The sequence below is a fragment of the Bactrocera tryoni genome, chromosome 1 (assembly GCF_016617805.1).
Source record: "Bactrocera tryoni isolate S06 chromosome 1, CSIRO_BtryS06_freeze2, whole genome shotgun sequence".
Lineage (NCBI taxonomy): Eukaryota > Metazoa > Arthropoda > Insecta > Diptera > Tephritidae > Bactrocera > Bactrocera tryoni.
The window spans coordinates 86,444,051-86,468,880 of record NC_052499.1 but is presented as its reverse complement, the minus strand read 5'-3'; the positions used below and the strand labels follow the sequence as shown (position 1 = coordinate 86,468,880).

General features: G+C 38.1%; 3 protein-coding genes across 3 annotated transcripts; 2 read left to right on the top strand and 1 right to left on the bottom strand.

Moving 5' to 3' along the window:
* The first annotated feature begins 4,595 nt into the window (after positions 1 to 4,595).
* On the top strand, positions 4,596 to 9,245 carry LOC120766694 (sodium-independent sulfate anion transporter-like). Its single transcript, XM_040092339.1, has 5 exons — positions 4,596 to 5,277; positions 7,195 to 7,978; positions 8,072 to 8,374; positions 8,506 to 8,651; positions 8,712 to 9,245. Exons 1-5 carry the CDS (start codon positions 4,948 to 4,950, stop codon positions 9,126 to 9,128), a joined length of 1,980 nt encoding a protein of 659 aa, XP_039948273.1. The 5' UTR covers positions 4,596 to 4,947; the 3' UTR covers positions 9,129 to 9,245.
* Positions 9,246 to 13,552: 4,307 nt separating this feature from the next.
* LOC120766189 (sodium-independent sulfate anion transporter-like) lies at positions 13,553 to 17,110 on the top strand. The gene is made up of 5 exons (XM_040091544.1): positions 13,553 to 13,882; positions 15,219 to 16,002; positions 16,062 to 16,364; positions 16,437 to 16,582; positions 16,652 to 17,110. The coding sequence occupies exons 1-5, from the start codon at positions 13,553 to 13,555 to the stop codon at positions 17,108 to 17,110; spliced, it is 2,022 nt and encodes a 673-aa protein (XP_039947478.1).
* Positions 17,111 to 20,202: 3,092 nt separating this feature from the next.
* Positions 20,203 to 23,105, bottom strand: LOC120782779 (sodium-independent sulfate anion transporter-like). The gene is made up of 5 exons (XM_040115246.1): positions 22,446 to 23,105; positions 21,227 to 22,004; positions 20,859 to 21,161; positions 20,656 to 20,801; positions 20,203 to 20,596 (listed from the first exon to the last, which is right to left on the bottom strand). The coding sequence occupies exons 1-5, from the start codon at positions 22,812 to 22,814 to the stop codon at positions 20,255 to 20,257; spliced, it is 1,938 nt and encodes a 645-aa protein (XP_039971180.1). The 5' UTR covers positions 22,815 to 23,105; the 3' UTR covers positions 20,203 to 20,254.
* Positions 23,106 to 24,830: the final 1,725 nt, after the last annotated feature.

Sequence of the window (24,830 nt, the reverse complement as noted above, 5' to 3'; positions counted from 1 at the left end):
ATTTTTTTCTTCAATTGTTTTCCTTGTTATGCTACTGCTATTATTTAGAACATAGTTGTAGGTTACTACTTATTTAAATTAAGGTATGTATATATTTCTATCTTATGGCAATATTCTATGTCCTAATTCACATTGTTTAGTATTTGAAAATGTCGAAACCGATCAATGATGAGATCCGATGAACCAATGATGAGAATAATGAACGAATGCTGATGGAAACATCATAATGATCGATTGCACCCTCTGCATTAACTCTTCCTTTCTTTATGTCAAGTGCTTTAGTACTGAGTATTAAAGTACAGAGGCACCTGGCATGAACATGTTCTTTTATATCGGAGACTATCTTTTAAATGCAAACGCAACAAGCGAAAGAATTTAATATGCCGTCATAATCCGCAAATCCCAAGAACACCTGATATGGCTATTTGTACATAACACCTTCAATTATCATCCCACTACTGTGACGCAAGCACAGTTTTCATACAACGGTCCAAATGTTGCGAATTTCATAAAATTTTTCGCTTACATCTTTTTTATAAAGGTGGCCAAGAGACAATTTTTTAAGGGGATATTCTGGTCTACATAGAAGTATGAATTTCAGGTAATTTTTAAAGTGTCGTAAAAAAAGGCAATTCATATTTTTACTATCCATTTTTTATTAGTTATTTCAAATTTTAAAAATTATGAGCTGACGAAGTGGGGGTCTCTAAAAATTTCCACGTGACCATACCCATGATTTCAACCCTCCTAGTTATCTGAAACTAAAAAAAAACAAGATTATTAATCTTGAGTAATGTCGCAATGGTCGGAACTACGGAAAAATGGGAAAAAATTTTTTTTCACAAAATGGCGACTGCCTGAAAAAAAGTTTTTTTGGATCACTTTTTCTGACTATTTCGAATTTTTTAAAAATATTAAAAATAAAATGGGGATGGGGCTAGTTCCAACCATAAACAAGCCTATAAAGAAGACTCCATAAAAATTTCAAGTAAATCGGTCCAGTAGAACCTGAGAAATCGTGGGTATCGTTCCGAAAAAGTCAGTTTTGAGAAAAACGCGTTTAAAGTTTCCCTAATGTCTTTTGTTCGATTAGTTCCGGCCGAACCAGTTTGGATGCCGGGTCAGAAAAATGCCTATATCTCCGAATATAATTTGAATTTTGAAAAATCCTCTTGTACACATATTCTTGAATAGTTAAACTTTGAAAATAAAAAAAAAATTCGATTTTTTTAAATTTCAAGACCAGAATACCCCCTTAACATCACTTTAAACGAATCAACCTTTTCTAACCACAGATGCTAAACAAATTCAATTTTTTTAACTTAATTTTGGTCGTCACGCTTCCGAGCTGATTGATAAGAGCCATTTGATTTCTTATGACTAAGGTAAATATGTACATAAATGCATACGCACAATACAAGATGTTTACTAAGTGCGAATAAATCCATCTTCAAATATTGATAGACTCCACATACACCCAAAATATTTGGGAACACACTCACAGACATCCCTATGGCATCTTCTATTTAAGAACCATCTGAGCAAATGCGAAAATTGTTGATGCAAACATTTGGTGAAGCCGTTGGTGGCTTTGTGTGTTTAACTTTATAGATGATAATTATATCATTTATGTCTTTATCACTTTTGAAAACGAAATCATATTTTTACGGGTAAGTGTTCCCCGTCCATCTATGTATGTATATGAAAATCGCATGAGATAAAAGTGGGCAAGACGACATAATTTGTTCTAGCTGTTCATTAGTGAAAGGAATAACGGAATTTGCGAAAATACAAATTAAAGTAAACTCGTATCTTGAACTTTTGATATAATTATATAGAAAAAAGACAAAATCTGTCAAGTTTAATTCATAAAATAGGCTTACTGCAAAGGAATAGCGTAGAAATGAAGAAAGCTAATTCACCAATTTCCTTCAATGTGATATTTGCAGCTGTGCTTTGTTATTCCGCACTTTAACTACATTTGACTTGGTTAGTTTGGTGAAAAGGAATGAACCGCAGGCGGCCGTCTTAGGCCATTACTAAGTCCATTGTGTACTCTGGTGGTAAACAGTTTAAGCCTTGTCCAGCAAATCAGAGGATTTTGCAAAAAACGTAATTCCTTTCTAACCCCAACTACCCAATATCTATATCTCTTAAGTTGGAGTATTGGGAGCCGCGGAATCCCTTCCTTGCCACGTGTTATCCGCCTGAAGTCTGGGCATTAGCATAGATAATGTTCCATAGTTTCTGCATCTTCCGTGCATGCTCTGCATTCCGCTGAACCTACTTTTCCCATTTTCTGAAGGCGGGATTTTAAGGATAGGTGCCCAGTGATAATCCCTACAATGTTACTACGCTTCCTTTTGCCTAGAAGTAGGAGCTTTTTGGTCTGCCAACATTACCCCAAAGTAATTTGGTGGTATGCCCTGTGTTACTTGTGTTCCAAGCCCTGAAGTGTTCTTTAAGGGTCCATTGCGTTTGACTTACGATCACTGCAGTTTTGATTGAACAAATTTTTGTTTTTGGATTTTTTTTTAAATTTCCACCATTTGCCATAATACATACATATGTAAATCACATATAACATTCGTAATATCAAAATGCACTCATCTAATAAAAATATGTTCGACATCAGTAGTATTTAGTTGCTAAATAGTACAAGAACATCATCAACGCTACAACATCTAAAGTGAAATTGTCCTCGACTTCGCTCAACAAATTTCCTACAGCGTTGAACAGCTCATAATATAAATTCCTCCGCATAAAAGGACGCAGAAGGAATGAAACTTATAATGGGAAGCATAATATTCGAGAGACGTATCAATATGTAGCTTATTATAACTCAATATCCACAACCAAACGAACCACATGAAATACCTTTGTAATATAAAGCTCTCGGTATACAAAGTCCTTTAGTGCACCAATAAACTACCGCTGTGATATTTGTGTACTTAAGCTACTAAATATTATTCATTGTTGTTAGTTTGTCAATATTAGCTTGGGTCTGAAACTGCTACATTAATCACTGAGATACCTTAACACGCGAGTATAAGAACATGCACGGCAGTACTCTTACAAGAGAAGGAATATCAGCAGCAAACATCTTTTACCGCTTTACAAATAAAAAATAGTAATAAAGATTACTTTAATTAGATGTTCAAACGTCAAACGCATGAGAAAACATTAAGTGTTTTAGTACACGTTAGACGTGCTTAAACTGATCTTCGAAGAGGTGAATATGTGATGATCGCACCAAGGGGAGCTAGATGGACTAATAAAGATAAATAGATAAATAAATAAATGAAGATTTCACCGCGATCTAAGGACTACTGTGCGCTCGCTTAAGTCGTAACGACTCACTCAGCCCCAGCATATTGATAAATTCCAATATGCTGCTAGGTACCATTGAGGCGACGTGATCCCTATTTGGAAACATGTATCCATGGGCCTTCATCTTGCGATTACATACTGCTGTGTTTCTAGCTTGCAATGGCCAGGAGGTTGATTATATATTAAAATGCTTTAGATTTGTTACCAATATCTACCTGCTCTTTTATGATATGGGGAACAACTACCGCATTAAAAGCTTCAGGTCCTACTACGTTGGTGGATGCTGCGGAGCGGGCGAGCTTATCGCAAATACCTCTGCCTGGAGTATGCTCGGAAAAATTCCCATAGGTATGAAGAGTTTGGTGCGTGGTTCTGCGACTACTGCACGGATTCCCTCTTACTTTTTCGAGTCGTTGGTGTACCACTTGGTTGTACTATCCCTAAGCAGTAGCTTGAGAGCGGAATTATTTCCTTCAGCCTTACTGCCAAAGCTATAATTATTATTTATTTTGTTTGTGTAGTTGTTGAAATAAAAACGTAATTGCCAACAGATGTATTATAGATTTTTCACATATCTTTGCCTGAAGGAAGAGCTGTGCATCATCAGCAACTTCAGTTAAGTGATTTAAGAATACCCCATCAATATTTTCTTCACTACCACAAGTTTTCACCAGTTGTCGACGTGCCTGGGTTCAGGGCATGATATGTCATTGGAATCCGTCTAGGAAAGCTGTTAAATTTATATTTTTCGACGAAGCAAACCACTCCCAAGGGCTCAAGCCACTATCCCTAGAGATAGAGTTAGAAGGGAATATCATAATATCAAAATTTAATCTTTACTCAAATTAAATTGTCAAATCTTCGGCGCACTTATCAGCTCAATAAAATCACGATCAATTAGTTCAATATCAACTTAATCAAGTGCTGAGATATAACACGATCAGTAGACTTCTGTGCAAGTACTTTCTGACGAATTAGTAACTCACGTCGGTGAGGCTTTGAATCACACTTGAAGATTTCGCATATTTGCCTGTTTGCCAAGTCAACCAATGAGTTTGGTTATCAGAATAATTTGACTTAAGCAAATACCACTTTTAGCACGCAGATACACGAGGAGTCTTCTACGGAGGCTCGCGCTTAGCACAAATACTACAATCACTACACTCTAAATACAATATTCACGACAATTTTCAAGTGGCTTTGTTAAGTGAAGGCGTCAACAGTTAGGGCGACACACTTCTCACTGTGTAGAATCACTCTCCTCACTTGACTCGACGCGTTCGGACGTGCGGAGAACCCACGACTCGAATCGGTACTTTCATGAATTCATTGCTCTAGTTGTTTTAATTGAAGACGTTTCGAGCGGAACCCTACAACTTAAATTTGTTTAGAAAATTTTATATAAAAGCAACTTGTATGAAACTTAAGAAAAGCAAATAAATAGAACCCAGATAGAATAAGCACTTCAAAACAAATTGTGAAAAACAAACTAGCACGTATTGTGGTGCTGTGTAAACGCGAAAAACCTCGAAAGTGAAACAAATTCAATTGAAACGCGGGCGACTCTCATAAATAAAGAGTAGTGAATTATTATTTAATAGTTATTTGGGTCGGAACATGTCAAGTGTTGAGACGGCGGAAGAGTTTAAGACGCGCTCTCAAATCGATCAGCCGGTGGAGACTCAATTCAATGGCTCCACGGAATTTGTACTCATTACTGATCATAAGTCACCGAAGAAGGGCTGCAACATCGGCGATTTCCTCGAGTCCGGCGTAAAGAATGTCTTCCGCAAGAAGACACTCTACAAGCGCTTTCCGATTTTGACCTGGCTACCACGTTACACACGTAACGACGCAATCGGCGATGTGATTGCCGGCATAACGGTCGGTTTAACGGTCATCCCGCAGGGTTTAGCCTACGCGGGCGTTGCTGGCTTGCCAACACAGGTTAGTTTCGCATTTAAACGTAGTCAGACCATGAAATGTAAGTTTATTAGGGTAAACACGCGGCGCGTGCATTATTTGCCAATGAAAATACGGAACGATGTTATGTAAGGATAGACACTTTGCCCACTTTATTATTGCGTCTGTGACTTTTGTGTGTCTGTGATCGTAAATCACTTTTGAATTGTTCAAGTGCAGGCTCCGGCTGGTGCGTGCGCGTGTTTGTGTGGGTTTTGCCCAGATAAGTGATGAAATATGTGTTGATCTTGATCCACATCATAAAGTGGCTTTCACGCTATGTACTGATTTTTATGCGAAAGATCGAGACATGATGACGCGTGCAATTAATGACTTTTGATATAAAATAGTTACATAATTTGCAAAGAACTTTCAACTCAGAGAAGTGTTTAACTGTTTGCAGTTCTAAGTGATGTATGTTTCGACCTTCGGCCTTAATCGCAGAACCCTCAAGTGTCATCAGTGCTTTGTGGGGATAAACATACACTTCATTCGCTGGAACCAAATGAATTTTTGATGCATTATATTAGACGGAAAATTAAGATTTCGTCAAGTCTGTCTTTATTTAGAGTTACAGTTTTGTGAGACAGCTAATGCGCAAGGCATTCTGTAAAAAGTCCATAATGAGAAAATAGAAGTTATCTAAAGTGGCTGTATACAAAGTACTTGAAAGCTTTTTGCTTAACAAATCAACAAAAGTGCATAGGCGCATCTGGCATGTTTACTCACGGGTATAAGCACATATGTAAATATGTAACTAGACGGACTACTCATCAGAATGTTTGATAATGACAAACAAGAGTTAATTAAACATACCCAGCTTCCTGACAATTCCGACAATCTTCCGCCCCATTTACAAAAAAAACGAACAAAAAACAAAAAAAAAAGTAGTCATTTCGTATTAAGTCTCAGATTTAACGAAGATGTTTTTCCATCTGACGATCTCTTCAATGACCACACTCGCTTCTAAGCATTGTTGAAGTATTGGCAACCATTCAGCTTCTCATTATTTCATTTTATTGATCCAGCTCTCTCTCCACTCAGTTTTCAAGTCCAGCATGCGGAATGACCTTTTGACGCTTGATTTTCTTTAGCAACCGGAAGGCTATATAACTGTTTACATATACATACGTTTAAAAAATTTAAAAATCAGTTGTAGGTACAGGACTCAGACGCAAGGGCTTTGTAATAGCACTGAGTCGATTTAAAAAAAAATAATTGAACCAATCGTTACAATTTTTTAAAAACTTTCAAAATGTCTGCGATGTCTTGTCGGACCCGATTAACCCTTCGTTTGAGTCTTTTGAGGACTTTCACGTAAAACTTGGGGTTGACGGTTTGTCCAGGATGAACAAATTCATAGTGGACGATGCCTTTGATAATACTCAAAGATCCATGACTCGTCACCTGTAATTACGTTATTCAAACCTCGGCTCACAGAAACACGTCGCGCGAAAATATCTGTCCTGACTCTCCAGGTGCTCGGAGACAACTTACCAGCCGTTCGTTCGTTAGCTAGGAACGCCCTCTACTGAATCCAGTCGATGCGCGCACGCTCCAAAGTACAGTCGCGGCGGTCTTACTGCTTTCTGAATAAACCCTGTATATACTTACATACTTAATAACTGGTCAAAGGAACTTCAAGATTGTTAAGCCCTAATGTTAAGTTATAGTCGTACAGCACATTTTAGAGTTAAACAGTGAATCACAATTTCGATTAAGAATGCAACAATATCAAATCAATTGATGTGACATCATGTGATGCGACATCATGCGACTAAATTTGAATTCGTTTTATACGAGTATCAAGGGAGATTGTTCTTACAACATTTGTAAACTTTATTATCTAATCTGAAATATATCTGAGGCATAGCATAATACAAATCCTTCTCCTTCCGCCAGTTCGGTCTTTATGGCGCCTTTATGGGATGCTTTACTTACGTTCTACTCGGCACTTGCAAGGACAGCACGATCGGTTCGACGGCCATCGCATCGCTTATGGTCTTCCAGTTTGCCAAAGGCGTATGGCAACTAGCGATATTACTCACCTTTCTTACCGGCATCATAGAAATACTTATGGCACTCTTTCGGCTGACTTTCATAATTGAGTTCGTATCGGGTCCAGTGAGTGCGGGTTTCACCAGCGCTGTCGCACTGATCATTTCCACGTCACAAATCAAAAATATACTCGGTATTAAGAATGCGTCAGGTAATACATTTTTGGAGCGTTGGATTAGCATGATCAAGGATATTAATACCATACGCGTGGCCGACACTATACTCGGTTGCAGTTGTGTTGTCATTTTGATTATAATGCGTTACGTAGGACGTATTAAAGTCGGTCCGAAGAGTGATCGTAAATGGCGTCATGTTTTCGCAACCAAATTACTGTGGTTCTTGGGCGTTTCGCGCAATGCAATTCTGGTGATCGTTTGTGCTGCCGTTAGCATGTATCTGGAGAATGAGGGTAAAAGCTATTTCCGCATCACAGGTTTCGTACCGGCGGGACTGCCTGAGTTCGGTCTACCGCCCTTCTCTATTGAGGCAACACCAGCAAACGCCACTTCCGGAGCGTCAGCTGTCGAAGCTATGAATTTCACGGATATGGTGGGCGAGTTGGGTTTCGGTTTGCTCATTGTACCGCTCGTCGCTTTGTTGGAGAATATCGCCGTATGTAAGGCTTTTGGTGAGTTTATAAATACTGCTTTAGTAAGCATCTCTAATTTAATATGCATATTTATCTATATTTATATAATGTAATCGTCTATTATTTTTACAGCTAAGGGCCAACCTATTGATACAACTCAAGAGGTGCTCACCATAGGCATAGCAAATGTTGCGAACTCATTATTCCAAGGCTATCGCGCTAACGGCGGTCTCGCACGTTCGGCTGTCAACAATGCCAGTGGCGTACGCACCCCGTTAGGAAACTTTTACATCGGCTTGATTGTGATATTAGCTCTGCTCTTTTTAACGGAATTCTTTTACTACATTCCACAAGCGGTTCTAGCTGCTATTATCATTTCGGCGGTTATCTTCCAACTGCAATATCACGTGGTCTTGCCAATGTGGCGCAGTAAACGTGAGTTTCACCGTTATTAATAAAAATTGCAATGATTTATATTTAAGGAACGGCAGAGACTAACCCTAGCAAGGCTTATTAAATCCCAGATTCAAATTGTAGTCGAGTAATTTGATCACTTCTATTTACAGGCTCGGATTTGATTCCCTGTTTTGTTGCCTTTATTGCGTGTTTGGTTTTACCGTTGGAGATCGGCATCCTTGTTGCGATCGGTGTGAATCTTCTGTTTATTTTATATCACTCAGCACGACCCAAAGTGCGCTTGGAGACATTAGAAGTACAAACAAACAAATTTGCTGAGGTTTGTCATTATTTATTGAATCATTAATCGTTTCAGACTCAGGATGGCATCAAATTCCTGCAGCTCACACCGGATCGTTGCCTCATCTTTCCTTCAGTTGAGTTTGTACGCAACCTGGTGCTGAAGTTCGGCAACAAAACCACACTGCCCGTGGTCATCGACTGCACGTACATCTATGGCGCCGACTACACTGCCGCCAAAGTGATCTCTTCTCTGATCGAAGATTTCAAACGCCGTAACCAAAAAATTATTTTCTATAATTTAAAACCAAATGTTGTGCAAATCTTCGATGGTCTGAATATTAGCCTAACATTGTGCTACAACACTGACGCACTGACCCAGGCGCTGAGGGAGAATCAAAATGGCGCGGCGACGAAACCGCCCCTAGAGAATGATGTAGAGGCTGGTATAAAAAGAAGCAGCGAAACATTGAACTCAGCGCTTACTGCCTAAGCTTCGTGAATAACGAGTACTGATGTTTACATAGATGTTAGTTTTGCTGTAAATTTTGTTCCTAGTTTGTAAAAGAAAAACGATAATAGTTATAGTTTTAAAATAAATAAAAACGTCGGAGACCTTATAAAATATATATAAAAATGATCGGCGTGACGACCAAGCTCTATAGTCCCTAAGTTTTTGAGATACCTTTTTCTCCCCAATAAGTTGTTCATATGTCGAAACATCCGATATCAGACCAATTAATAAATAGCTGCCATACAAACTGAACGATCAAGATCAAGTCCACGGAAAACTCTTTTATGTGACAAGATGTGTCCACGAAAGTTAACATGGATTATTGTCGGACCAATATGTCTTGTAGATCCCATTCAATTTGACCACTCAAAACAAGTTTTTGTGTGAAATTTTTTATTGTTTGCGAAGGGTATTATAACTTCACTGTAATGTTTTTTTTTTTCTTGTTTTGTCTCATGAAGATTACACTTTTTTTGCAAATATCACACGCTTTTTATTTTCTAATAATTCTTTGCCTATTTCGCTGTCAGATCACGTTCGTCAGTGATAGTATTTAAATTTGTTTGTTTTTTTCTTTTGCAAAATTCCGAATATTGCTCCTTGGTCTGTGTTACAAAGGCAGAATTAAGAAAGAAATTGTAAAATAGGGTTCAAAGACCTTTTCTTCAGTAATTTTGTATTCACAAACCAAAACAACAAGTTCGATGTGACCAAAACATATCGAGATAAATACGTGACAAAAATTTGTTATATATATTTTTTTTTGTTTTTAATTACGCTGTAACAGAGGAGTAGAAATATCATTTGCAGTTATGTAAATATTAGCTATTTCTTCTTCTTGACTGGCGTAAACACCGCTAACGTGGTTGTAGCCTAGTTAATAACAGCGCGCCAGTCGTTTCTTCTTTTCGGTCCTCCTCTTTCTCTGCTTCCACCAGCTGGTACTGAATCGAAAACTTTCAGAGCTTAATTGTTCTCTTTCTTTCGGACAACATGATCTAGCCAGCGCAGCCGGTGTCGCCTGATTCGCTGAATTATGTTAATGTTGTCGTATAACTCGAATGCGATATTCGCCGTTGCCAATACGCAAAGGACCATAAATCTTAAGCAAAACCTTTCGCTCGAACACTCTTAAGCCTGACTCATCAGATGATATTATTGTTCATGCCTCTGCACCATATAGCAGGACGTGAATATTGAGTGACTTATAGAGTTTGGTCTTGTTCGTCGAGAGAGGGCTTTACTTTTTAATGATGGAGCCAAGTCGCGTGTGCGACGACTATTTGTTAGATGACAGGAGATATTTCGTCTTGTCCTTATTCACAAGCAGACATATTCGATTTGCTTTCTTATCCAGTCTGGAGAAAGCATACATAACGGCGTACGCCAGCAGCTGTACACTCTTATAAAAGATTGTATCATCTCTATTTAACTTTGCAGTTCGTATTATTCTCTCCAGTAATAGGTTGACAGTCACACGACTAGGTCTGAAACCTATTAACTACTTAGATTTTAGACAAATCAACGCTAAGAAATATCGACAATGTTTAAATACATTTTATATATTTACATATGCTTTCTGTTTATATATTTAATGTATCGAGTCGTCGAAGTCAAATAGCGTAATCTAATATTAGTCATACAAACACGATTAGTCTATTCATTGGTCTATTTTTTCAACTAGTTCGCTACTAGTTCAATAGCACAATAAACCTCAGGTTAGATTGAAAAACTCATTTTACTCTTTCATTCCGGTCGATGAATCTTTCTTAGACAGTCGTAAATTTAATGACTAGTTTGCTATTTTACTGCACACTTGAAACTTTGAAATCAGACAACATTTGCTATATGATCTAGTACACATACATACTTGTACAGCCTAAGAATATGCAGTGACTTCAAAACTTCAAATTTTATTCGCTTAGGAAAAGCTCCCTACACTGAAAATAATTCTCGTCTTACAAACATTAGCTACGGCAAACTTTTCAATAAAATAACACTACTCGGCAAATCTAAAGGAAACATTTTCGACTGATGTATAAAGAGGTCGCCTGATAACGAATTTGAGTTCAAAAACTGTCCATCACTTACGTTATTTTTGTAATTTTAGTTAACGATGGTGGTTTGACCCTGACTACAACACAAAAAATCCTATGTGTTAGATATGTTTACTATTATTTTCGATTCATCGATTTTAATATCTTAAAACCTGAATCAATTGTTGAAAATTTGTTCATTCATGAGTTGAAGAGTGTATTTCGAGCAACAAGTAAATTAGAGCGGGTTGATTTTTTCTATAAAATGTTGTACTGACCATTCTGAATAACTCTTCCTAAAAAATTAGCGTTCTAAAACCAGTTTCGAGCTACCGATTTTTAAAGCGTAGTTTAAGGAATCTGAATAATCGATTGAATGGAAATATGTAGCAGAGTAGTCCCATCTGGTCAAATGCGACAAATAATCAATAAAATATCAAAATGCACCTACGCATTAAATTTCATTGGGATATCTCAAAATCTGGTGGTGGAACGACCTATACCCGCTACTCGAACGAATTTTGACGTCTCAACAATTACTGGAAAGTTAATATTAACAATTTGTTAATATGTATACGACACCGTTAAATATATGTTTTGGTTGTTGTAGCGGTAGAAATAAATTCGGCAAATAATTTTGATTAGGAGGCTGAATAAAAATCCGTTTCCGAGCCATTTTCAGTATTTATGGTCTCGTCCATCATTTTGTGCGAAGTTTATGGGATTTGAATGGTGGCTGTCTGCCTATGATTGAGAAATCGTAATGAAATCTGCGACTTTTTATAGGCAAATTGTGAACTAAATGTATTCGAATAATTGAATTATTTTTAGCAAATGTATTATCTGTATTTACTTAAACCTAACAGCGGCGCCTACGAATTAAGTGGACAAAAAATATATCGCTCAAGAAATTGATTTCTATTCGTGTTTTCGTCATAAGTGTATGTGTATGGGCGAATGCATGTTATATAATGCCACATGCGCACAACTTCAGCAATATGTACGTATTTATATCAGCACATCCATTGTTAAAAATTACTATTCATCAGTGAAAATGTTTAATATAAACAGTCAGCGTGGTGTTTGTTGTATTTATGTATAAAACCCTAAATCAAAATTGACTTATCAAAGCTCGAAGAGGAAGTCGCGATGTGTAAATGGAAAATTTTAGTTATTATTACTGATTTACCACTATTAACCAGCTCAGGTTTACACTGGAAAAAAGCTTTTAAACTTATTTCAATTGGTCGATTAACTAGTTAGCTTTGATCGCTTTAAGTGCTGCGACAACGATGTCGGCAATTTGTACTTTAAATAAAATATACCGAAAATGTTCTGGACTTGTATAACAGGGGCATACAAGTCTAGAACATTAGAAAATTGGAAAATTTATATCATATTTAATGATAATAATAACAGAAGCTGCAAAAGATTTTTGCACATCAAAAAATAGAAAGAGTTTTTGAATTGCATTATTGCTCATTAATTGTTAATCCTACCACATGGTGTCCCTGGTTCGTTTTGCAGTCACTTTTGTTACATTTTTAGGTACACTTTTGAATGAAGGTTTTAAAGACGGGTATTTATAGAAATAATAACAAAATAAAAAAAAATTATCTATAAATATTTTGAAGGAACTGAAGTGAGTCAGTAAGGCTGGTTGCATTCTAGTTTTAAGGTTTTGTATGGAAAAAATTCAATTCGGAAATCGTTTAGTTTTAGACAATGACTTTAAATCCATTATTATTTTTTACTAACTTACCATTAAAAGTAAACATGTATTTAAACCTGTGCATATAATATTTCAACTCAAATTTTTCACATACCTAACAAAGCTTCGTAATAATCTTACTCAGAAACACCTTTCCTATTTTTACGCATAAAAATAGCTCCCTCTCTCCCTTGATTGATGTTGGTAGCTTTTTTATAAATATTTTTTTTTAAATTGAGACATTACTAATTTATTAGAAATTAGGATAATTATCGAAGGCGCTAATAAATGACAAACATTTTGTGTCAACTCATTCAAAAATCTCTGATTACCTTAGCAATTTTTCTTGAGCAAACACACGCATACACGCATAAAGAAACCAGCAGATTTGTTGGTGGAGAACCCGCTCTCACTTCGTTTAAATAGGAGCACAATGCAAAATTTGCCATGAGTTTATTCAACTAGCTCTGCCAACTGTAGGCGTCAAAGGTTTGGAGCGCCAATTTCATACTTCACAACTTACTCTCTTTATGACACTCGGCGCGTGCGGACCTGAGCGATTAAATTTGAAAAGAGATGTCCACAAACCGAAAATAATTTCACGAAATTAAAAAAAAATTTTAAAATCGATCAAAACAAATAAACAAGGAAACACAATGTCAAGTGTAGAAACGGCAGAAGAATTCAAAACGCGATCACAAGTCGACCAACCGTTCGAGGCACAATTTAATGGATCCACCGAGTTCATACTTGTCACAGATCATCAAACACCTGAGAAGAAGCGAAACTTTGGAGAGTTCTGTGCAACCGGGTTGAAGAATGTCTTTCGTAAGAAGACACTTTACAAACGACTGCCGATCTTGAATTGGTTGCCACATTACAATCGTGAAGATGCCATCGGTGATATCATTGCAGGCATAACTGTCGGTTTAACGGTCATACCGCAGGGCTTAGCATACTCGGGCGTCGCTGGCTTGCCGACACAGGTAGGATTTTTCTAGTAGAAGTATTTAGTTGGTTGTTGTTGTTGTCGTAGCGGTATATTTTGAAGAACGCTGTCAAGTAGGCAGTCTCTGACCGGATAAAAATGAATTTCGGGTTAAATGCGATCCGGTATACGGTCTTGTATTACGAAAACTTCTCAGACAGTTTTGTGCTCAGTATTAATTAAGCCAACACTAAAGATGGATGGTGAAATGTGAATATTGTTTAGTGTTATACAGCCAATAACACACAATTTCGGTTTCGCGGATTCCGTTCTGGTCACTTTAACGACATGGATGCACCATGCTATAAAACAGCAATGTTCGAAAATATGTTTCGATTGCCCAACAGATAAAATATTCCGAGGTATGGAAGAAGAAGTACCAAAGAATTTGTTGCTGTGCGTTTTATGCTGCACGGAGGCGGATAAGTATCTTCGCTGTGACGAGATAGTCGTCCGAGTCAATGCTGAGACCTCGGAGCGTACGCACGTCTAAAACACATCGATCTGATTGGTGGCTTTTCGATCCGCTGGAATCTAGTACCACGGTTAACAATATTTCTGGTCCCGGCGAAATCGATCAGCCTCAACTCATTTAGGGATGTTTCCTCGTGGAGACTGAATTTACCGACTGTTGTGCCAAAGATATCTTCTTTGCCCACCCTGACGTTAAAGTCGACAACCACGATTTTGACATCATGGCGGGGCAGCTCTTACTTCAAGCGCTCATAGAAGACAGTCTCTCTCCCATCACGCATCCCACACCGAATTTGCGCTCCTATATATGGCCACTGTAGTAAATGCCACAAGGACTTATTCGCCTCAGTCCTTGTCCCGTCCATAGCACTTATATCGACGGCAGTGATTTCAGTATTTTCTTTTACGAGGACAATAACCAGCTGGGCAGTGGCATCTTTCCAATTAAGGAACTAGACATTTGAGGTGCATGCCCTTAAATGGTAATCCTTAATGTGTTTGCAGTAGTCGTGGTAAAAAGGCGGGTCTTTCGTACTAGGCTAGCGGGTCCCAAACCTAGCGCACAGTTTAGAAAAGAGATGTTTCGCCTTCTCACTTCAGCTCGTCTTCAAACGGATGATTTTTGACTATCCAGAGGATACTTGATCAAAGGCCGGAAGCTGCTAGAAACTCATGTAAAATAATCGTTTCTGGTCACTTCCAAGTGAATGGCGCCCAGAGAATTTTCCGCACTTGCGTGAACTTCTATATATGGCTCTATCCTCTATCGAAAATTACATTTTTGTAAAAATTGTATTATTAACTTGTAAACATAAATTGTTTTAAAAAAATTTAATTTTAAAATTCATTTGATTCCATAGTACGGTCTTTACGGCGCCTTTATGGGTTGCTTTGCCTATGTCATATTCGGCACCTGCAAGGACAGCACAGTCGGTTCGACGGCCATTGCATCACTTATGGTTTTTCAGTTCGCCAAAGGAGTCTGGCAAAGAGCGATCTTGCTCACATTCCTCACCGGCATCATCGAAATACTCATGGCGCTCTTTCGGCTAAGTTTCATAATAGAGTTTGTATCAGGGCCGGTGAGTGCGGGTTTCACAAGCGCCATTGCGTTCATCATAACCACATCACAAATAAAAGATATAATTGGTGTTAAAAATGCCAAAGGCATAACATTTTTGGAGCGTTGGATCAGCATGATCAATGACATAGGGAATATACGCATAGCAGATACGATTCTCGGTTGTAGCTGCGTTGTCATCTTGATGTTGATGCGCTCCTTAGGCAATATTAAGGTGGGTCCAAAACATAATCGCCGATGGTATCATATTTTGGTGACCAAGCTATTGTGGTTCTTTGGCGTATCGCGAAATGCAACGCTGGTGATCGTTTGTGCGACAGCAAGCATGTACATGCAGGAGCGGGGTATGAATTATTTCCGGTTGACAGGCTACATACCTGGTGGCTTGCCCGAATTTAGACTACCTCCTTTCTCCATTGAAGGAACGCCGGGTAATGAAACCACCGGTGAGCCAGCAGTAGAAGCTGAGTCTTTCTTTGAGATGGTTAATAATATGGGCTATGGTCTGATCATTGTGCCACTCGTCGCCTTAATGGAGAACATCGCCGCTTGTAAGGCTCTTGGTGAGTAAGAGTACAAATTTCGTTGACTTTTCTGTAATAATTTGATTTCGCTTTTGTAGCGAAGGGAAAACCTATTGACACAGCCCAAGAGCTGATCGCTATGGGTGTTGCAAACGTGGCCAATTCATTTTTCCAAGGTTATCGGGCCAACGGCGGTCTCGCACGCTCGGCTGTCAATAAAGCCAGTGGCGTACGCACGCCCTTGGGCAATATGTACATCGGCGCCATTGTGGTCTTCGCTCTGCTCTATCTAACTGACTTTTTCTACTACATTCCAAAAGCTGCATTGGCGTCCGTCATTATTTCGGCCGTGATCTTCCAAGTGCAGTACCAAGTGATTGTGCCAATGTGGCGCAGTAAGCGTGAGTTCAAATTCGTTTCGTCCTTAACGAAAAATTTTTATTTCACTTTATTCAATATTTTGATGCTTTCAGGTACGGATTTGATTCCGTATTTCGTCGCCTTCATTGCTTGCTTGGTTATGCCGCTAGAGCTGGGGATTCTCGCGGCAATAGGCGTAAATCTTATGTTTATTTTATATCACTCCGCGCGTCCGAAAGTTCGCTTGGAGACACTTGAGGTACTTACTGGCGACCTACAATAAATAACTAAATTAACTTTATATATTCCTCTGTTTCTATGTTTTTAGACGCAAGAAGGCTTGAAATTCCTGAAACTCACACCGGATCGTTGCCTCATCTTTCCATCAGTTGAGTTTGTACGCAACCTGGTGCTGAAGTTCGGCAACAAAACCACATTGCCCGTGGTCATCGATTGCACTTACATCTATGGCGCTGACTACACTGCCGCCAAAGTGATCTCTTCTCTGATCGAAGATTTCAAACGACGTAACCAAAAAATTATCTTCTATAATTTGAAACCAAATGTTGTGCAAATCTTTGATGGTCTGAATATTAGCCTAACATTGTGCTATAACACTGACGCACTGACCCAGGCGCTGAGGGAGAATCAAAATGGCGCCATGTCGAAACCGCCTGTAGACAATTACGTAGAGGCTGGTAATAGAAGTAGCAACGCGACCTTAAACTCCACACTTACCATCGATGTGGCCAGCATTGAGAATCCTGAGAATACAACCAAGTTGTAAATACTTTATTTCTTGCTCGTGTGCGCCCTTAACCGATTCCATATCCATTTGTAAATATGCATTTAATGAAGAAGCTCATTTCTGGTAAAAACTGTTCCTATATGCATACATATAAGACATACAAAATATAAAGCTCTAAATAAATACTGCGTGAATATGGTCCCTGTTTTCCTTTTGAAGCGTTGTATGTTAGATGCGAACAAATGATTGATGAGAGATAATGATTGATGATTCTTCTATATAAGATTGTTTTACTTTGGAGACTGCTTTCCATACGAAACAATTCGTTATAACATAATGTCGAAAAACGGATTTGGTGTTTTTTTTCTCATGATTTTTTTTTTTTTTACTATTTGATGATTTTCTTTGATTTACAATCTATGCGTATTCAATTATCACTCAGAAACATATTCGGTGATTTTTTCGACGAGTGAAATTATTCAAACAAGAAGTTCCATCCAATTGTGTGTGTGAAATTAAATTTCTGGTGCCGAAACATTCAGAATGTTGGAAAAGGCTTTCAGTCATTATTGTTTGTCGCGACCAAGTGTTTTGAATAGGTAAAAATTATTCAAAGAGGGTCAAGAACGAGTAGACCACGAACCACGTCCTAGACGTCTATCAACATCAGCTGACTTCAATAATTTAAAGAAATTGGTACTTGAAAATCGAAAAAGTCAGAGATCTCACTGGCATCGATTCCGATATTCCAAGGAAGGATAAGTAAAAACCATTTTGAAAGCTCATTTGGGATTAAAAAACTCAAAACACCATTGTTTCCAAAATCACTCAACTTTTCGAAAAACAGCGCCACGTTAACGAAAAAGCCACGTCAAAACAGGTCAAAAATCAAGGTTATGTTGACACTTTTCTTCGATTATCGAGGTGTGCTGCACTTAGAATTCCCCTCCGAGAAAACCGTTTGAGTCAATTGAAGACATTAAACCTGAATCGCCACGCGCATTACTTTAAGAACTGTTTCGAAGTTAGATAAACCGTTGAAATAAGTGCATTGGGGCCAATAAGGATTGCTTTAAGGGGGACGACATAGATTTCGAAGTATAAATTAAGAATTCTAAATTATAAACAAAGTCTTACTCGGTTTTGCCCGCACCACCAATATTGAATTCAAAATTTAATTATATAAGGTTAATAAGTTTTTTAAAGATTTCAGTTTTAAATGGGCGTTTTTAGAGTATTTTTTAAATATTTTTCAGTTAAAGGTAAGCAGTTTCTTCTTCACTTCTCATTTAAGAATTTGGTATTCACTGCAACGAAAGCGCTAAGAGCGAAGAGCGTTTCAGCGACTGTTTCCAGTGGTGTGATTGTCAATTGGCATCCATATGAGAGCGTTTAATGTGTCTACACTGCTTATAATTATTTCACCTTACGCCCAAAAGTAGCTTTAATATTATAATTTGATGACAAACGGCCAAGCTTTTTTGTATAAAGCTTTATACGCTGAAAAAAATTTGGAACGAGTCTTTAAAAAGTGAGTTTCTTGTCTGGAAGCATACTTTTAGGCATATTAAATTTGCCAAATAGTCTCCAAACGATCTCACTAAAAATTAAGTTCGTTCACACTGATAATTAAGTTTGCTCAGCGAGGATCATTAACAGGCAGAAATACTTTTTTCGTTAATAAGTCAAATGCTGCTCTCCTTATATTAAGTCTCACCACTACCTCCCGGAAAACTAAAAGGTATTTTAATTATACTCTTAATTCTTATACGATTCTTTGAGTTTTTATGCTCTTATGTGTATTTAAGTTGGTGTTCCTAGATAAGAAAAATTTAGCAAAAGCTTTTCACTGATTTATTTTACTGAAATATATTACTTTAAATAAAAATCATATCCGTATTTTCACATAATCTCATAAATATTTATATTGTGCAAAATATAAGCAAACAAAAAAAATATATTTATGTTTAAAATAATAAACACTGGTCAGTTGAATTACTCATACGCCCCGGGTCTTCCTCACGTACCATTTTTAACATGAATTCAATAAAAAGGTGTTGCAAAAACCCTTAATCCCTTATTGTTTTTACTAATTGGCTAGTTGATCAATTTACTAGTGGAGAATAACTAGCCGAAACTAGGCAGCTCTCAATTAGTAAATATGTGAGGCAGTCATATTATGATGCAAAATTATTATAATCGAAAATTACTTTTTTTTCAGCAGATTACCTTGTCTGACGACGAGCTCATGCTAACGTAAGTGCGCGCAAACGAAGTCGCTCCTGAAATAAATTACAATTTATTAACATCAATTTGACAGATTCATCGCTCATTGACAAAAGAATATATTTAAACTAAGAGTTATCAACATTATCACGTTTGATTAAGCAACACAATGAGCAATGAAATGCGCATCCACAGGAGGCAGCTATTTGCTGTCGCAATTTGATGGTCACATTGGCAGAAATTACCTTCGCTTAGCACCTCTGAAAGCGATCGTCAGAGTGCTCCAATGAGAACATAAATAATTTAATTCTTTCCATGCGAAGATCATGAAAGAATTGCGTGAATTTGACACAACATTTTCGGCGGAATGAAATAAACTTCACATTTTCATATTTATTTATTTATTTTGTATATTTTTTTTTTTACAAATTAAGATCGTCTTATTTTACTTAAATAATTAACTTACTGTAAATATGTATAATTATGGTCTATTTGTAATTTCTCCAAAGTAAATATTAATTATAAGATGAGGTATGTATTGTGGAACACAATATAAAAAAAATAATGCCAATTTAATTCAATCAGAGATTTTACATATTTTATGGATGCTTCGCATATAAGCTTCGATAATTAGCTTTCAATATATTTGCAGAAACATAATTCCAAGTTCATCATCAAAAAGTCTGAAAAGTTGATGAACATTATATTCCGCGTACAGAGAAATTATAGAAAAATGCCAGCAAATATTTAAAAATCATATACGCTATATTATTACATGATGTGTTGTTGTTATTGTAACGGGTACTTAATTCCGTTGGGATAATAAGGATTAATAATGCATCGTAAGTACTCATACCAGCATCCGTGTGCCGTTCGCCTCTTCCATAATACTTTCGTCGGTTTACATTTCCATTCCGCTTACTTGGCAGTTGAATAATCTCACGATTTGTCCATTTCTCAGGACTTCGCTTCCAATTCTTTGCCTGCGAGTACCATTTCCAAATGCTCAGCATCGTAGATAACAATCAGCCCCTTGTTGAGGCCCTCGAACACCTGCGCTACACGCGCTTGCAGATTGTAGAAGTAGAGCTTTTGGTTGCGAGTCTCGAAGTCTTTGATCAGCATGGAGACGACCTTGGCGGCCGTGAAGTCCGCACCATAAATGTAGGTGCAATCGATGACCACCGGCAATGTCGATTTGCGGCCGTGCTTATTGATCACGTTGCGCACAAACTCCACCGATGGGAAGATGAGGCAGCGATCAGGAGTAAGCATGAGATACTTGATGCCATTCGAAGCCTGTAGGTTGAAGAATTGATTATACATATTTGCATTTGCTGCAGTTTAAATGGACTCACTTCTAAAGTTTCAATTCGTAGCTTGGGACGCGCTGCGCTGTACAAAATGAATATCACGTTAATAGTCATGCCGACCAATATGCCGATCTGTATAGGTAGTACAATGCAGGCAATGAATGCACCCAGACCGGGAATGAGGTCGGTTCCTGAAAAGCAATTATAAGTGTTAACGAGAAAGAAAAATATGTTTTTTAAAGTCTTACTTTTGCTGTGCCACATCGGCTTGACTACGCGATATTGCAACATGAAAATCGTCGCCGAGACAATGATGGCCGCCAGAGCTGCTTTCGGCACGTAGTAGAAGGCAGGCGTAAAATAAAGTAGTGCGAAGATAACAATAACGCCCGTATATAAATTGGACATCTGTGTTCGAACCCCGCTGGCATTCAAGACAGCACCACGCGCCAAGGGACCATTACCGCGGAAGCCCTGTGCGAAAGATGTGCCCACATTGCAAAGACCAATGGCAATGAGCTCTTGGTTGGCGTCGCAAGGTTTGCCTTCAGCTGTGGATACAAGTAGAAAATATGTATACCTACTTATAAAAATTAAGGACTCTCTCTTCACTTACCAAACGCCTGTATGAGGGCTGTTGTTTCCAGCAGCGAGACCAGCGGAATGACGATCAAACCAGCGCCCAAACTGGAAACCATATCGAAAAAGCTCTCATTCATCTCAACAAGCTCACCGCTTGTTGTATTTGTGTATGTAGTCGCTGAGAATGCTGGCACCTTAAACTCGGGCAAACCACTGGGCACATAACCCACCATACGGAAGATGTCGATGCCGGATTGCAGTAAATGGTAGCCCAGCATTCCCACCAGAACAACCAGCACGGCATTTCGCGAGGTGCCAATCAACCAGATGGTCTTCTGCAGTACACGTTGCCAGCTTTTCTTGCCCTCTTTGGGTCCAATTTCAATAAAAGTCATAGCACGCATGGAGAGTAGCAGAAAAACAGCGCTCACACCCAGAGCGGAATCATTCCAGCTAATGTTGCGAAAATCCTTGACAATAGAAACCCACATGTCCACCAATGTGTCGCCGGCTGTGTTCACGACTAGCAAATCCTTCAGCTGCGAGGTGAATATGATCAATGAGGCGGCACTGGTAAAGCCCGCACTAACCGGTCCGGATACGAAATCAATGAGAAAACCCAACTTCAGTAAGCCCATCAGCACCTCAATTATGCCCGTTAGAAACGTTAGCAATATCGTCTTCACCAAATCACCGCGCCCTATTTGGAATGTGAGCAGCGCGGCTATGGCCGTGGGCCCAACCGGTACGTCTTTGCTGGTGCCGAAAAGCACGTAGATGAAACAGCCCATGAAGCAACTGTACAAGCCATACTGTGAGTGAGACACAAAGTGGTACGGAGTTAGTATTGAGTAGGAGACTGGTTTCAGCCGTCAGTATTTAAATATTGAAAGATATCAAAAATTCATAAACCTGAAAGTGGTACGGGTTTTTAATTTTATTCTTACTTTCATTTAATTATTTTATTCGTGTATAATTAAATAAATTGAAGCTTTTCTAGTGAAAAGAAACTATCACAAGAAATATTATTGGCAAAGACAGACTAGATCGGCACACAAATGACACAATTTCTCAAAGCAACTAAATGCGGATTTTAAATAGTTCCTCGGATGACCAATGAGGAGAGAATATCATTTACTTATTGTCCATTGCCATCGCAATTCATACGAAGAAAGATTGCTTTGAGCCACTAAACTACGAAACACTAACACTTCAAAAACTAATTTGCGTGGAACTACAATCTCTGTACTCACTTGCAGTTCCAGACCCGTTATGCCTGCAAATGCAAGACCTTGAGGTATCACAGTTAAGCCGACGGTAATACCGGCCACCAAATCACCCACAATATCATTTCGATCATATTTTGGTAACCACTCTAAGATGGGCAGTCGCTTGTACAGCGTCTTTTTGCGAAACACATTCGCAGCAGTGTCCTTCAGCCAATCGCCAGTAGCCGAGCAGCAGTCTCGTTGCTCGTTCACATCCGCTTCGTCGACAATGCAATCCGAAGAGCCTGTGTAGAGACCGCCCGGCGGTATGTCCAAGGTTACATCGGAACCATAATTATCACAACCTTCTAAGTTGCGTGTTCTCACGTTTGAATTAACTGTACACATTTTCATTAACTGTAACTAATTTCAGTAACTGACTTTTTATTTTATTCTCGAAAATGCTTTGGCGGTTTCGTTTTATTGAGAATACCTTTACTGGCGAAATGAATATTTACATGCACGTCCAATAATCACTTTACACTTTTATGACTAAATAGCCGTTAAATGAAAATATTATTCCGCAATTACACCGTTCACCCCAACACCCGTGTGAGCATCGGTGCTCTGTTGGAGCTTGTTAATGGCGGAAATATCTAAAACTCGGACTTAGCGAGGTTTGCGAGGTTTCGAACTGTACGTGCCGCCGTCCCATACGCGAATGCTGTAGCTTTAGAAGTTTAGGTGGCTGGTGAGCAAAGGTGTGTGCGTGTAAGCGTGGCTTTCGCTGTATGATAATGATTTAACTAATATTGAGATGTTTCGTCGTACTTTCTTGCGGATCAAATAATTTGCGCCGTTTTCAATGGTAATGCCAGACAAACGGCAAACAGCAGGTGGTTTCTTGTTTGTTGTATTGATTAAGTCTTGTAGCCGCGACCGTTCTCAGTCAATTATATTTTTATGTTGTAGAGATATTTGATAATATTAAGAACAGCTTGTGTAAGTCAGTAGGTAAATATGCGTCAATGGTTCGGTAAGTCAGGAAAATGATAAGAGCCTTTTATCTACAGGTGAACTTCAAGATGTAAGCCAAAATGTCAAAGTAGATTTCGTCATAGCAAGCATAAAATATGTAGAACTCATAGTAGTAGCAAATATTACTCTAAATATGAAAGTGGGGTTAACCGGGAATAAGATCTACTCGAGGCAAGACTAAGCCTTGGGTATAATTAATAACCGTTCATTTATTAGGACATGGTTTCAGTTATTCTCACTTAAATTTTAAAACTAAATAAATTATGTTAACCGTTATTTAACGAAAATTATACATTTTCTCTAGCTTCGTTAAATAATAAATTGTCTAGTAAATTGATTCGAAATGAAGTTCCGCCTAAAGTTTGCTATAAATGAATGTCCGCGTTCACAAAATGAATATTCGCATTAATATGCAATAGCTATTTGTATTCGTGGAATTTTAATATCTTCTTATCGGTTTATGTGTGTATGCATTTGCATATTTAACAAGTAAGGAAGGGTTAAGTTCGAGCGCAAGCGAAAATGTTATACCACTGCAAGTTGCAAGAATCAAGGCTAGGGGAAGCTACTTTCAGGTGCTTCAGGTTTGTTAGTTATATGGGGTCTGGGACAACTTTTCACCCGATTTTAACCATTTCAGGCACAGAGATGAACCGTTATTAGAGGAGCACGCTTTTTCCATTTTATTACAATAAGTAATATACGTGCCGATATATACGGTATAAAGTTAACCTGAAGTTTGAATATCTTTCTATTGGGTAAATGGGGGATAAGGGAAGTATTGACCCGATTCAACCCATTTTTGAGACACATAAATATTATTTTCCCTACGAATTAATATAATATATCTCAAAGAATGAGCGATATTTTCGAAAAAATTTCTCAATTGGAACTTTAGTTCACATATTCGTTTTCAAGGGGATTGAATAGTTTTGTTCCGATTTGGACAATTTTTGGTCGTAAGGTGGTAGTCCTCAGTGGTGCTATTTGAGCAAAGTTTTATCCCGATACGTTAATTGGTGCTGAGCTTGCATACTGAAAGTGAAAGAATCAGACGAAATTTAAAATTGTATTATATGGAAAGTAGGCGTGGTTGTAGTCCCATTTCGCTCATTTTCGCATTGAGATGTACGAATGTCAAGATAATTTTATACACTCAATTTGGTCAAGATGGTTGAGTTGGTTTTGAGGTATTAATTTTCAATGAAATGTGGGCGAAATTAAGTCTTCTCATATCATGTTTATAATCTAGAAATTTAATATCTCTGGCGTCTATTTTTATTGATTTATCGTGGGCCAAGTTTCATTAAGATATCTTAATTTTTACACGAGATACCGCTTGCACAGACGGACGGACAGACAGACTGTCACTCGGATTTTATACATAGCTCT

Coding starts and splice junctions, on each gene's coding strand:
- LOC120782779 (XM_040115246.1), bottom strand. CDS start 22,814: ATGAAAATGTGTACAGTTAATTCAAACGTGAGAACACGCAACTTAGAA. Junction 22,005..22,445: donor TAACGGGTCTGGAACTGCAA/GTGAGTACAGAG, acceptor TCTCACTCACAG/TATGGCTTGTACAGTTGCTT. Junction 20,802..20,858: donor GCCGATGTGGCACAGCAAAA/GTAAGACTTTAA, acceptor ATTGCTTTTCAG/GAACCGACCTCATTCCCGGT.
- LOC120766189 (XM_040091544.1), top strand. CDS start 13,553: ATGTCAAGTGTAGAAACGGCAGAAGAATTCAAAACGCGATCACAAGTC. Junction 13,883..15,218: donor TCGCTGGCTTGCCGACACAG/GTAGGATTTTTC, acceptor TTGATTCCATAG/TACGGTCTTTACGGCGCCTT. Junction 16,583..16,651: donor TTCGCTTGGAGACACTTGAG/GTACTTACTGGC, acceptor CTATGTTTTTAG/ACGCAAGAAGGCTTGAAATT.
- LOC120766694 (XM_040092339.1), top strand. CDS start 4,948: ATGTCAAGTGTTGAGACGGCGGAAGAGTTTAAGACGCGCTCTCAAATC. Junction 8,375..8,505: donor GCCAATGTGGCGCAGTAAAC/GTGAGTTTCACC, acceptor TTCTATTTACAG/GCTCGGATTTGATTCCCTGT. Junction 8,652..8,711: donor TGCGCTTGGAGACATTAGAA/GTACAAACAAAC, acceptor TAATCGTTTCAG/ACTCAGGATGGCATCAAATT.